Raw genomic sequence first — 13,682 nt, forward strand, 5'->3', positions numbered from 1 at the left:
AAAACCTGATGTGATTGACAAAAATGGATGTCATTTTTGGATTCAGCAGTGCAAAATAGTCCAAATTCAGTTGGAAAAAACATAAGACAACTTCCAAAATATATTGCACTGATCGTATTAAACCAAAAATTGAAACAAAATAGATCACTTTTGCTCCACTGTGAAGCTAACAATAGATGCCAGGAAAGATAGGACCAAAATGTTAGCCTACTGGCTATGTGTGGCATGATATATGAACCGCATGAGCATCATGAAGATTATCTACATGGAGAAAATGGTGGTTGGTGACTGTATGCTGCTATTCTTGATGCTAGTAAAAGACCCCCAATAAAGATCTGAAGCTAATTGAGGATCTATGGGGGGAAAACTGTTTATCAAATATTTTTTAAGCTGCAGTCAGAAAAGGTCTGGGTTTGAAAGAGCAACATTTTTTGGACAGTGACCAGGTTATTGGACAGTGACCAGGATATTGGCCTGCTTGTTCCTTTTGCTTCTTTGTGTTTAATTCTCACTTCCTCTGGCTGGAAATGCTTGCCTTCATTTCGTACGGCGCCTGGTGTGACATCAGAGAATAAAGTGGTTTGTAGCGACTGCTAGGAGTGCAATAATTCATGGCATCTATCTTAAAGGCTGCATTTTCTTTATTCTAAAGCATTTTCTTTGTTTTGAGGGGGGTTTCACCAGAAATGTTTTCATTTAAATGTGTTCATATGGCTTGGTTGTGTTATATTTAAGTCATAAACATTTTTTGTTTTTGCTATTTTGTTCTCCCTTCGATGTGCAGCTCAGGTTACAGACCACACTACCAGAAGTCACTTATTACCACGATTACATCACTGCACTTAAGTCGGCTCTTATATTCCCTCTCTGATATTAGCAAACAAAACTCACCGTGTGTGTGGGTGTGGGTGTGTGTGTGTTTTTTGTGAGTCATGGGACTTTCCTGTGTTAAATTTTCCACAACTAACTATAAAACAATATCCATAAAAAGTTTTTAAAAAACATTCATGACCCTGATCATGTCGCCTCTGAAGTGGTGTTGTAGTGAGGAAATAGTAAACTGCATGAGCAGGAGACATATTTGCTACATATTCACACCCATTTGTAACATGTTGTGACTTCACGTTGGTCAAACTTTACTATATTTTTTTGATACTTTGTGTGATAAGCTAAGATTCTTTCCCCTCTACCGGCATCTAGTAGTCATTGTTCAAGCTTGATTTAATTTCCAAAAATAAATTTCATTGTACTGTGTGCCAAATATTGACCACAAAGGCAAACCAAACATTTTTACCTGAACAAAAGAAGTAAATAAAAACGATGCATCACTGTCATTAATCAACAGGTGTTCACTACTTTGTGTTGCACCACCATATAAATAAATAAAAAAAATCACAATTGAATCTACAGAGGCTAACTGTTTCATAAAGCGTGAAAACATCTTAAGTTCTGGAATAGCAATTGTTATTATCTCTCTCTGTTTCATTGAGTAGATTTGATTCATGTGCAGAAATCTACAAACTAAAGAGTGGATTTATGCAACGCACTGCATCGCATTTGAATCGTAGCGCTATAGCAAGCTAGATCACGCAAAGTATGCATGTTCCACAGTTCGAATATCGGCTGTTTTATTGCAAAACTGGGCCCCTGAGAGCCCCGCTGTCAATGTTCGGCTGGGCTTCATGGCGGGAAGGAGGAGCTGTCTGGGGTGCTGAAGCTTTTCCTGATGCGACCACAGCCTGAGGACAGACAGACGGAAGAATCTGCCTGACAGAGATCCATGAAGCGCAACCTTTTTGTTCAGTGCAGACAGGAGGGGAAAAAAAGCTCAGACACGAGTGAACGACTCTTGATTATGACATGACGGCTACGCGCAGACGAAAATGCACGTGAGGCAGATGCTGCTGCAGCGCATCCGCCTTCATGATGATGATGATGATGATGAACAATATGTAATCAGATGGGATCTTTGTTGGATGTGGATGTGCTAGGTTTTTTTTTGTTGTTTTTTTTTTTTTCTTTCTTCAGGAGATAAGCACCCTTGTGATATTTTTAGTCCTCCCGTTTAGACGTTCTCCTTCAGGAACTAGCGCCCAATCTAAACAGAGTTGGACGCCAGACTGACGTCAGAGTACCAGTAATTTGACGTGTAAGCTCCCCCCCCCCCCTCATTCCCCCTCCTACCAACATCACGACGATAGACGCGCAGTGACACCAAGCCCTACCTTTCAGCAGTATTTCCTCTCCCACAACAAGCTGGCTCCTTCCATCTCAGAGAGCGGGTTTCATTAGGAACAACCTGCATTTAACGACTGATTCATTCTTTTATGTAATTATTAGAACTGCGCAACGTTTACATCTCGCAGGGACTTTATATTTTTTTATTTTTTTTTCCAGTTTTTGTTTGTTTGTTTGTTTGTTTTTGTGTGTGTGGAGATTATCATTTTTTTCTCATCTTGCTGATTTCCCTCTGACATGGAAGTGAGATGCCGTCCAGCGGTGATGTGCTGTGTTCTCGCCGTCCTCTGCTCCGCGCTGTCCGGCTCCCAGGCGCTGTCTTACGCGGACAGGCAGTACCTGAACGAGTGGGCTGTGGAGATCCCCGGCGGGCTGTCCGAAGCCGAGGCCATCGCCAAGGAGCTGGACTACCAGCTGGTCCGACAGGTAGGCGGCACACCGCACCAACGCCCTGAAGCACCAGCTTTAATTAAAGATAATAATTGCAATAATAATTTGATTTGATTAATTAACGTAGGCAGAGCCAGAACAAGAAAAGTAGGGTTTTATTTTTAAATGAAACGTCTCATTTCACTGAGACGAGAAAAAAAAACCTGGGCGCGGATTTTTTATTTTTTTTATTTTTTTGTCTTAATCAAATGGACCAGTCAAAGATTTCTGAATTGTACTATTTTACCTAAAAGTAAGCTATGAGACTCAAACCTCTGTATTTTTTTTTAAAGATAAAAAGGCGTAGTGAAGGAGGACAACACAGTATAGTTGTTATTTATAACAACTATACTGTTGTATAGTTGTTATAAACTATACAACATCTGTGATGGACAGATTTTGACTGTCCATCACTCCACTTATTCTAAACATGACAAAACCGTGCTAAATCTGCTGACATTCCCTCAGTGATTTTGATTAGCAACTATACATTCCCAGTTTGCCACCAATCATGTAGAGACACAGCAGAGATGTAGAAGAAGGTAGTCAGATTAGAGCAGCTTTCAGACATGGTAGTGGCAGCATCGTGCTTTGGAATTTGTTTCTAAATTTTAGTTTAGCAGAAAGAAAGAAGTAAGGGCAGGTGTGGACTCTTTGGAGCCTGTTGCACTGGCTCCAATTGGTCTCCTTCAGCAGTCTTTCAAGTTATATGGAGACAGCTTATTTTCCAAGGATATATATTTTTGTTGTATGTGTTAAGATTAAAATCTTTCTGAGCCTTTATATGTCAACAATTTGGCCGATGCAAGCTTTAATGTCCCTGAAGTTGCTGGTCTGATCTATGTGGATTATTTTTATCCTCATTTGAATGAAAATCTGTAAAGTAGCCACTGCTTATCCTGTTACAAATTGATCTACAATCATGTATTATTAAATATAATATAATTAGTTGAAATAAAGAGCTAAGAAATAAGAGTGCATCACCAAATGGTTGACTTTCTATTACTTCCTGTTGAGCAGCGTGCTTATCTGTCCAACATCTGACGCTCTCTGCAGATTGGGGCCCTGGAAAACCTCTTCCTGTTCAAACACGGCAGCCACCCTCGCAGAATGAGACGCAGCGCGGCGCACATCACCAGGCAGCTCTCGGAGGATGACCGGGTGGGTTTTTGAGTCTCGGGGGTCGTTCTGTACCCGCGCCGGCGCGCTGGAGCTCTCTCGTCTTCAGAGACCGGCGAAGTCAAACCTCTTTGTTTGTCGGCGCAGGTGCTGTGGGCAGAGCAGCAGTACGAGAAGCGCAGAAGCAAGCGGGCGGCCCTGAGGGAATGCAGGGACTGCTCAGTGGACAAACTTTTTGACGACCCCATGTGGAACCAGCAGTGGTACCTGGTGAGTTGTCGTTTGTTCTCAAGGCTTTCGAAGAGCCCATGTGAGCGTGTTCAGTTTTATGTCAGAGGTGACTTTAAGCCTGAAAGTCGGTGGCTCAACTCCAGCGTCCTCTTGCTCAGCTGGGCAAGAGGCACAGAGCTGCGCATCGGTGTGTGGATGTTGCACATTTGTGATCGTGAAAAGTGTTTTGAGTGGTCATTTACTTCCTGGTCACATGTTTGTGTACTCTGGGTCTGTTCGCCTGCAGATTGTCTGCTCTCCTCGGAGACCTGCATGCATTTTAAAGCCCTGCGAGAGCTGGACGCATCCACGCCCTCACCGCTTTGTCCCGTAGCCTTTCGAGTGGAGATTAATGGGAACACCTCTGCGTTTTTCACACGTAAAGCATCAGTTAGCTTGTGCGAATTAATCCAAGTGTTGTGATGGAGAGAATAAACAGTGAATATGCTGCATATGCACACATACGGACATGAGATGACAATATGGAGGGGCAAAAAAAAAAAAAGCATTCTGTCAGGCAGCTCCAGCCAAAAGAGCTATTTGCTTAATTGGTCACACGGTCCCTTGTGGAGATGAGAGTTTTTGGAGAGGCCGTAATCCAGTCGGATGGGGTAGGCCAGAGCACAACGCATTAAATCCTAATTTAAACCACGGCGGGATGTTTCAGCTGTCTGAGGGGATGTAGTTAGACCAAAGATTACAATCAAAGCCTCCTTTCTCATTCATCCCCACCTTCTTTTCACACCTGAGCTTTTATGACTTCTCTTATGACAGCCAGTTGTTTTCTATTGTTTTTCATTAGGGGCAAACAGTAAAATTAGGCTTAAATGCAAAAACATGCAGCACTTTATTGTCAGTTATTTGTCTTGAAAATCATCCTTTTCCTTCGGCTTCAAAGTGCTGCATTATTTCACATTGATCTATAATCCCAGCTTTGTAGTTTTAGTTGCAAAGTTCACACTTGATTTTTTTTTATATTTAAATAAAAACATTTGAAAAAGTGTTGCATGCATTTGTGTTCACCTCTTGAAACTTAGTGTGGCTGGACGAAGTGAATGTGAGCGTCAGCTTTCAGATCTTATTCTTGACTGGACTTAGGTCTGGACTTTGACTGGGCCATTCCAACAGATGAACGTGCTCTGTTCTTAACCAATGGTGTTCAGTCTAATGTACCTGAATAACACACATGACTCAATGCAAGGCGTCTGCTAAACTTGATCACCTACTAAGGAGGCTTTTCATCCGTTTGACTGGAGCGTGTTGGAGCAGAGATGCATTTCAAAGTTGCATGAAAAGTCTGTGGACTGATCTAAACCACACAATAAGCAGTTAATCAGTGAATTGCAGGATAAATTAAAATGAGCTTTATTTCCATCCTGGTGGTTCATATTTTTTGAAGGACGATTTTGTTTTCAGCTACGCCCAAATCCTTTTTATTTATGGTTTCGTTTTTTTCCCTCTTTCATTTATTGTTTTTGGTTACTACGTTTTGTTTTGGAAACTGAAGGCATCTTCCTGTTCTTCTGAGTCTTCTTTACAAAATGAAAGTTCATTGGTCTGTGAGAGGGCATTATTATGCCATTATCAATACGTCACTTGAAAATCATCTCAAAACAGCAATATTATCATTTGTCACAGTAATTACTAGGACAAGTTATCGTCCAGTACAAGATTGTTATTGTGCCAAGTCTATCTGTTGACAAAAAATATTGAAAACAAATAAAATGCCTTGCATTTTCCAAAAAAAGAAAACGCAGTTATTAATTTCCAACTGCGATATAATGAATATTTTATCCTCTGAGCTACTTTTCTGGGAATAAAGTGGCAAACCGAGGCAGAGGAGGAGTGTGTTCACCATCAGCTGTTAAGCTACAGGGAACAGATGTGCTCTGTTATTGACCGGATCACCTCACATGACCTGGATTGACGGGTCAATCAGGTGAGACCGATCAGTTACAGAAGAGAGCCAATGCTTATTTTTGGCATTTTTGGGGCTTAAACGTCATCGAATTCTTTCCACAAATTAGACTTTTTTTTGTATTAGATGTGTGGACGTCTGACAGACAGATCCGTTCTCTGGGCCTTGACTCTTTTTTTGCACCTGCACTAACAGAACATGAGTCATGCTCGGGGCGACCGAGAAGGCAAATTGAGATGAATCAGCTTTACCGACGATGGATGATGACACTAATGGGATTGGCCTCAAATCGCCGCTTTTTGTATTTCCACATCAAGCCGTGTCTGTGTCACTGGGAGGACCGGGTTACGACTAGATGCAAAAACAAAAACCTCGGCAGCAGATTGAACAGAGGCATCCCTCTGTTTTTAACATTGTGGCATAAGACGTTTCCTTACAGAGGAAGGAAAACGAAGGAAAATGATAAGATAACACAAAGACTGAGAGATTATAAAAGACCGCAGAGACAGCGATACTGGCGGACCCGACGGGTGCTGATGCTGGAGTCAGGGTGGAGCTCTGTGATCAGAGGTGGAGAGCTGCAGCAGGGAGCGAGAGATGAACCGTCTTTATCTGCTTTGAGTGGGTGACTGCATGAGCCTAATTAGGGGGTGACTCATACGTGTGGCCTGAAATTCCTCCCTCATGCATGGCTGCGGGGTCGTCGGTCTGTGTTAATAGTGCATCTCTTTCTGCATTTGTTGTTTACGTCATAGAGTCTGCTTTAAAGCGAATCGTCCACAGCTGGAACGGATTCTTGTCCTGAGTGAAAGAGCTGCGATAGGTGAGAGGAGGAGGGAGAGAGAAAAAAAGCAGGGAATCAAATCAGAGGCCGATGCATCGCAGGGATGACTCATATCTGGGGAGGCGTTCTGCAGCACAACGCACAAAGTGCAGAGCTCTTTTTTTTTTTTTAGTCTGAGCTTCTTCCAGCTCTGAACCACAAATCTTCTCAAAGCAGGAAAAAGGGAACGCCATCGTTCAGTCATCCTCGTCTATCTCTGATTATGTTCATGGAATCACTAAATGTGAGCTGAGCCCCCCGTGCCCCTCCCTCTCCCATCGCCCCACTGATCCATGTGCACTGGTGTGAGTCTTGAGCGTGAAGACGTTGTATTGAAAAACACAAAAGGCTCGATTATTTTGACCTTCCAGTCACACTCTTCCCTGTGAGTGGTTGTGCAGCAGCAGGAGTGGATTCAAACTCCTACAAAGAAAAAAGCCCAACGAGCCCAGTTATGAATGTCTGTAAAGGTCAGCGGACTCGGCGGGGTGGAGGGAGGAGAAGTTCAGCTGACGCTCATTAAGATAATTCCTGAAACGCCTTGTTCAGGTGAAGCGGTCAGAGAGAGATAACAAGTTTTTTTTTTTTTTCTAATTATAATTATTAACTAAGTTTTTTGTTTGTTTGTTTGTTTTTTTCTTCTGTCCTCCACATCCAGCAAGACACGCGGTCGTCGTCCTCGCTGCCGAAGCTGGACCTGCACGTGATCCCCGTCTGGCAGAAGGGCATCACGGGAAAGGGAGTGGTCATCACCGTCCTCGACGACGGGCTTGAGTGGAACCACACAGACATCTATGCCAACTACGTAAGACACCGTTTCCATGGAGACAGCCTCCGTCGTCTGGGCCTACCGTCGCCATGGCGACGGGCGCCGGCGACACCTCGCGAGGCGTTTCGCAGAGGCTGTGATGAGCGCGCTGATGCCTGTCGGCTCAGGGGCCTCGAGGCTTTTTGAATTCCTGACTGCTGAGTTTTAAAACGCATTTCTTAGTTTTTTTTGGCGGGGGGGGCGAGGGGGGTTTGCATCTGCAAGGCCTCTCTGACTCTTTTATTTAATTATTTCACAAAAAAATTCCAATCAACGATGTGATGAAAGCAGCGCTTTCAGGAGCCATGCACACAGCAAAGGAAAGGAACGAAAAGCAGAGAGCAAAGATGAGGAATGATGTATGACAACAGCTCCTAATGCAATTAGGCTAATGCCTATTAATCCAGAGATCAATCGGGCAGGATGCTTATTCATAATAATCAGGGCAAATTGTCAGCATTCATTTGCATAATTTATAAGCAGCAAAATGACAGTCGCAAGCATCTGATTTCATTGGATATGGAAGCTGTTACTGTGAACCAGAGGCAACAGGATGACAGTGAAGCTCTTTATTTCATTGTTTTGTAAGACTGACAAACAGGAAATGAGCAGGTTGAGGAAGACCGCGGCAGCCTGTCAGCTCATGACAAAACTGTCTGTCATAAACAATTACAGAATTATAATATTCTACATCAGATTCTTTGTATAAAAAAATTAACCCTGTTCCCTTTTATTTTATTTTATTTTTAAAGGATCCAGCAGCCAGCTACGATTTCAATGACAACGATCCGGATCCTTTCCCCAGATACGACTCCACCAACGAAAACAAGTACGTCCAGATTAACCAATCTCAACTTTTTGGTGTCTCAGACTGAGTTAAGATGGGTTAAACAATTCAATTGTACATATTTATGTTTTTATTGCTTCACTCATTTATTTATTCATTTATTTATTTGCTTATTTCAACTTTGGATTTTTGTGGTTTTTACGATGCGAAGCACTTTGAGCTGCCATGTTGCTGAAAAGTGCTGTACAAGTAAAATTTGTTATGATTATTTATTTGGGTAAATTTTCCATAAATAGACTATGTACAGAAGATATACTTTATTTATTTATTTATTTATTTATTTATTTATTTATTTATTTATTTATTTATTTATTTATTTATTTATTGGGTAAAAACTGAACCTTTTAAGAGAAAATTAAGATATTTGTGGTTTACTCTTTTCCTCTGAGGCATGGCACTCGTTGTGCAGGGGAGATTGCAATGCAGGCTGACAACAACAAATGTGGCGTCGGAGTGGCGTACAACTCCAAGGTCGGAGGTGAGAGCTTTTGATTTGGGCTAAATGTGAACATATCCATTCAGCTTCACCACCTCATAACACTGCATGTGTTTTGTCTTATGTTTTTCTTTGTTTGCTTTTATAAGCGGCAGTGTTTGGTTTTGAAATTAAAGCTGTAACTCGAGTATTTTAGATTTTGTCTCACCTTTGACTTCCTCTGATCTCTCAACTTGACCCTGATCATCCAAACCTTTTCCTGCTTTTATGTCGTTTTTCCTTCAGATAATGTTGCAGCCGAAAAAGTGTGTGTGAACCTTTAATATTTCTCTCTTTTTACCCGCAGGAATTCGCATGCTGGACGGGATAGTGACGGACGCCATCGAGGCGAGCTCCATTGGGTTCAACCCCAACCATGTGGACATCTACAGCGCCAGCTGGGGGCCCAACGACGACGGCAAGACCGTGGAGGGTCCTGGCCGCCTGGCCCAGAAAGCATTTGAATACGGTATTCAGCAGGTACAGAAAACACAACACAAATACCATTGTGTACTAGAAAAGTATACATGTACCCTCAAACCCTCTGACATTTTTTGACATTGCTACATCAATACTTTTACCTGTAACAGTACCAAAGTTTTGGTCTAGAATTGACTCAGAGGTAATGAATACAAATGCATGTAAGACATTTTTTTCTTTTTTTTTTTGGAAAAAAATTTTTGCTTCAGAATTCGACGTTACTTTGTGCAAATAATTCCCCAAATCACTCTGACATTTGTCGATGTAACATATCAAAACGGTTACAAATTCAGGGAGTATGAATACTTGTGCAAACTGCTGTATATTTAGCTGGTGGGGTCTGCTAACGGGAGCAATTATATGCAGCAGCGGTGAGAGTCAAATGGATCAGGATCAATAGAAACAATGCAGTGAGCTGCTAAGTGTGAAGATTTTAATGACAAAATGTCATCAGCCGTAAACGTGTCACTGATGCTAATTGAACTCTTTCTTAGAACCATCGAACTGCATCCTAAACTGTCCCTTTTTTTTTATCTTTCGTATAAAATAACTGTTTTAATACATTTTAAACATTGTTTAGGATCATTTTTAGGTTCTAACCAGCAGGAGATTATCTGATTCAGACAACCCAGTATTCTCCTTTCTCTCTCTGTTTGGTCTTGTGTGTAGGGTCGCAATGGGAAAGGCTCCATCTTCGTCTGGGCATCGGGTAACGGAGGTCGCCAGGGCGATAACTGTGACTGCGACGGCTACACAGACAGCATCTTCACCATCTCAATCAGCAGCGCCTCCCAGCAGGGCCTGTCCCCGTGGTACGCCGAGAAGTGCTCCTCCACTCTGGCTACGGCGTACAGCAGCGGAGACTACACCGACCAGAGGATTGTAAGTACAGAGAGAGATAGAGCTCATCTACCTCAGGACTTTCTTCATCAAGCCTTCTTCTTCGTTGTTGTTTTTGGCCTTCAGACCAGCGCCGATCTTCACAACGACTGCACTCAGACTCACACTGGAACCTCAGCTTCCGCCCCACTGGCTGCTGGGATTTTTGCCCTCGCACTGGAACAAAAGTACGAGACTCTGCAAGTCACTTAGCAAATCAAAGCTTTGTTTTGTACGTCTCAATAAACGCTCACTGGTCTGCTTGTGTTTGCTGCCTCAGTCCGGATCTCACGTGGAGAGACCTGCAGCACATTGTGGTGTGGACCTCGGAGTTCGATCCGTTGGCCAACAACCCGGGCTGGAAGAGGAACGGAGCGGGCCTGATGGTGAACAGCCGCTTCGGATTCGGCCTTCTCAACGCCAAAGCGCTGGTGGACCTCGCAGACCCAGCCGTGTGGAAGCACACGCCGGAGAAGAAGCAGTGCATCGTCAGAGACGACTCTTTTCAGCCGAGGTACAGAGAACATCTTGAGGCAGAGATAATACATTTTGCTGCATGGATCCAGCACAGGAGAGAGCTAGAGTAAGAAAAAAAAAACAAGTTTATGTTGATTCTTCAGTTTAGGGTGGATTAGCAGTCTCAGTATCCCCAACACACATGTTCTGATTACCTTGCGTCGCCCCTGTTTAATCCCAAAGATTTGCCTCTCCATTTCCTCTGCTCTGCTTAGCGGTCTGGACGCCCCCTCTGGCTTCATGCCAGCTCCAACACATAAATCCTTTCATTCATATCTGGGAGAGATTGGGATTAGTTGCTTTTTGCAAATGAATGACCAAATGCTGCTAAATCTGCAGACGCATATTGTGTGCGCTTGTGACTGCCGCTAAACACGTAACATGGCAGCATGCGACGAGTGCAACTAGGACAGTAAGTACACTGATCAGGTGGAGGTGGAGCTGTGCAAGATCAAGAGGATGATGAGCAGGTCTGTGAAAATGTTGGGTAAACTCAATTAAGTCTGAGATAGCAAAAAAAAAAAAAAAAAAAACATTTTTAATGACGATTACAGTTCCCAATTGAAAGAAATTTATTATAATTTAATATTTAGGTGAAAAATAGGAGAATTTTTCTTGTGGGCGATACAAAGCAAAAAAATAAGAAAAAAGAAAAAAATACATACAAGACTACTAGAACAAACAAGCCTGTAAAAAGATGATTGTTAGTCCTCCAAATTTAAACATAATACTGTATGCTTTTAATAAATGTCCTTCTTTAATAATAGAAATGTCTTGAGTCAGGAGCCACGTGACGTCCTTGGGTTTGTGGCGAAGGGTTGTTTACGTCGCAGCTAATTCAATGCGTTCCGCAGGGAGCTGAAGGCGGCGGGAGAGATCACCATAGAGATCCCCACCAAAGCCTGCGAGGGCCAGGAGAACGCCATCGGCTCCCTGGAGCACGTGCAGGTGGAGGCCAGCATCGAATACACCCGGAGAGGAGACCTGCACATCACGCTCACCTCCCCCGCAGGTCAGAGACGTGCACGCATGTGAACACGAGGATGTGTGGCAAAACAATAAACCCCGATGTAGTCGTAAACAGTCCGTTCCTTTGGGTGTTGCCTCAGGCACAACCACTGTGCTTCTGGCCGAGAGGGAAAGAGACACGTCATCCAACGGCTTCAAGAACTGGGACTTTATGTCGGTACACACATGGGGAGAAAACCCCGCTGGCACTTGGACACTGAAGATCACAGATACTGTGAGTTTGTTTTTGTTTTGTTTTTTCAAATCAGTACATAATATTGCTTGTTTTGTAGATTTATTGAGTATCTCCTATTGCTTTTTAAGCCGCTTTCATTCCTCTACGCAGTCGGGGCGAATGGAGAACAAGGGGCGGATCCTGAATTGGAAGCTGATACTCCACGGAACATCGGAAAAGCCGGAACACATGAAGAAACCTCGAGTCTACATTCCTTACAACGCCGTTCAGAATGACCGGCGTGGCGTGGAGCACATGGATGACATGATGGAGGTGAGCCTTGCGCTTTTTCCGACGTCGTCATACAGCCAAAAGCTTTAAGGCGTTTTTATTGGGATTTGAGTGGAAGTACCTTTTGCCGCAATTACAGCGTTAGGTCTTTAGTAATACGTCTTGGACGTGCAGAGAGTTTTTTTTTACTCCCAATCTTCTTTGCAAATTAAGCCACAGATAGTCTTGCTGGAGAGCAGCTGCATGTAAAACATTCATTTCCAAGATTCCTCATTATATTTAGGTCAGTATAATGACTGCACCATTCAAAAGGCTTTAACTAAACCGGTGAATTGCAGCTCATGCTGTATACTTAGGATTGCTACTCTTATAGATTTTCTTCAAGGCTTTTAAAAACCTTCCGGAAAATATTCACCTCCTTCACTTTCTTCACTTTTTTTTATGTTACAGCCGTTTTCCAAATTGTGTTTAAAGTAGCTTCAAAAATGTTACACAGAAGTACCCAACTATGACAACAATGGCAGAAATTTCTAGAGATATTTGTAAAATCACATTTATGTAAATAATGTCTGTTTATATATTTACACAGAGAGGTTTTTGGTATTTGTAGCCTGACAAATGGCAGCGTGGGGATTCGAGAAAGATCAGATGCTAAACTCAGCAGCGGGCTCAAAGCTTGATGGTCCTGGTGCCGTCTCAGATTAAGACTCATTTCTCGACTTCTCTGTCCAATCCTTCAAGATGAGACAATTTTTTTTGTCTTACACGCTATCACATCAGTTCTGCCAGAGCCAAATGAAACATAACGAAATCCGCACGCACATTCTGAGGATTATCTCTTTTTTTTTTTTTCTTACAATCTGCGTCATGACCAAAAGCCGTGTCTTCTTTGTGTGTTGTTGGTGACACAGGAGCCCACGCAGCCCCGCCCCCGTCAGAACACCAAGGCTGCAGAAGTCTCTCCTTCGGTCTCAGAGAAGAAGCCCAAAAGCCCCTCAGGCGGCGGCTCCCCTCGGCCCCCTTCCCAGGCCCTGCTACGTCTCCTTCAGATGGCTTTCAACAAACAGGTCTCTGCGTCGCAGCTTCCCCAGGCTGCAGCGAGGCCCCTCTCTGCCCATAGGAAGCAGCAGCAGCAAAGCCGGGGTTTTCTCCCTCTTCCTACGAAACTCCCAGCTCATAAGCTGTACCAGGCTCTGGACTTGATCAACAAGTTTAGCGGCCCGGGGGACAGCCTCTACAGTGACTACAGCAACGGCTTCTACAGCATCAAGCCGTACAAGCACAGAAACGACCAGCTGCTGCAGGCCCTGTTCGAAATGCTGGATGACAAGTAGAAGCCGGAGAGGCGCGAGATGCAGGGGGTGAGGAGAGGAGAGGAGAGGAGAGGAGAGGAGAGGAGAGGAGAG

At 43.4% G+C, this 13,682-nt stretch overlaps 1 protein-coding gene across 1 annotated transcript; it reads left to right on the forward strand.

The window, feature by feature from the left end:
• The first annotated feature begins 2,186 nt into the window (after positions 1 to 2,186).
• Positions 2,187 to 13,676, forward strand: pcsk1 (proprotein convertase subtilisin/kexin type 1). Its single transcript, XM_008409461.2, has 14 exons — positions 2,187 to 2,664; positions 3,724 to 3,828; positions 3,934 to 4,056; positions 7,456 to 7,602; positions 8,358 to 8,434; positions 8,842 to 8,930; positions 9,235 to 9,407; positions 10,077 to 10,289; positions 10,374 to 10,474; positions 10,567 to 10,800; positions 11,657 to 11,814; positions 11,912 to 12,045; positions 12,157 to 12,318; positions 13,188 to 13,676. The coding sequence occupies exons 1-14, from the start codon at positions 2,476 to 2,478 to the stop codon at positions 13,608 to 13,610; spliced, it is 2,328 nt and encodes a 775-aa protein (XP_008407683.1). The 5' UTR covers positions 2,187 to 2,475; the 3' UTR covers positions 13,611 to 13,676.
• Positions 13,677 to 13,682: the final 6 nt, after the last annotated feature.

This window comes from Poecilia reticulata, linkage group LG5, assembly GCF_000633615.1.
Source record: "Poecilia reticulata strain Guanapo linkage group LG5, Guppy_female_1.0+MT, whole genome shotgun sequence".
Classification (NCBI taxonomy): Eukaryota; Metazoa; Chordata; class Actinopteri; order Cyprinodontiformes; family Poeciliidae; genus Poecilia; species Poecilia reticulata.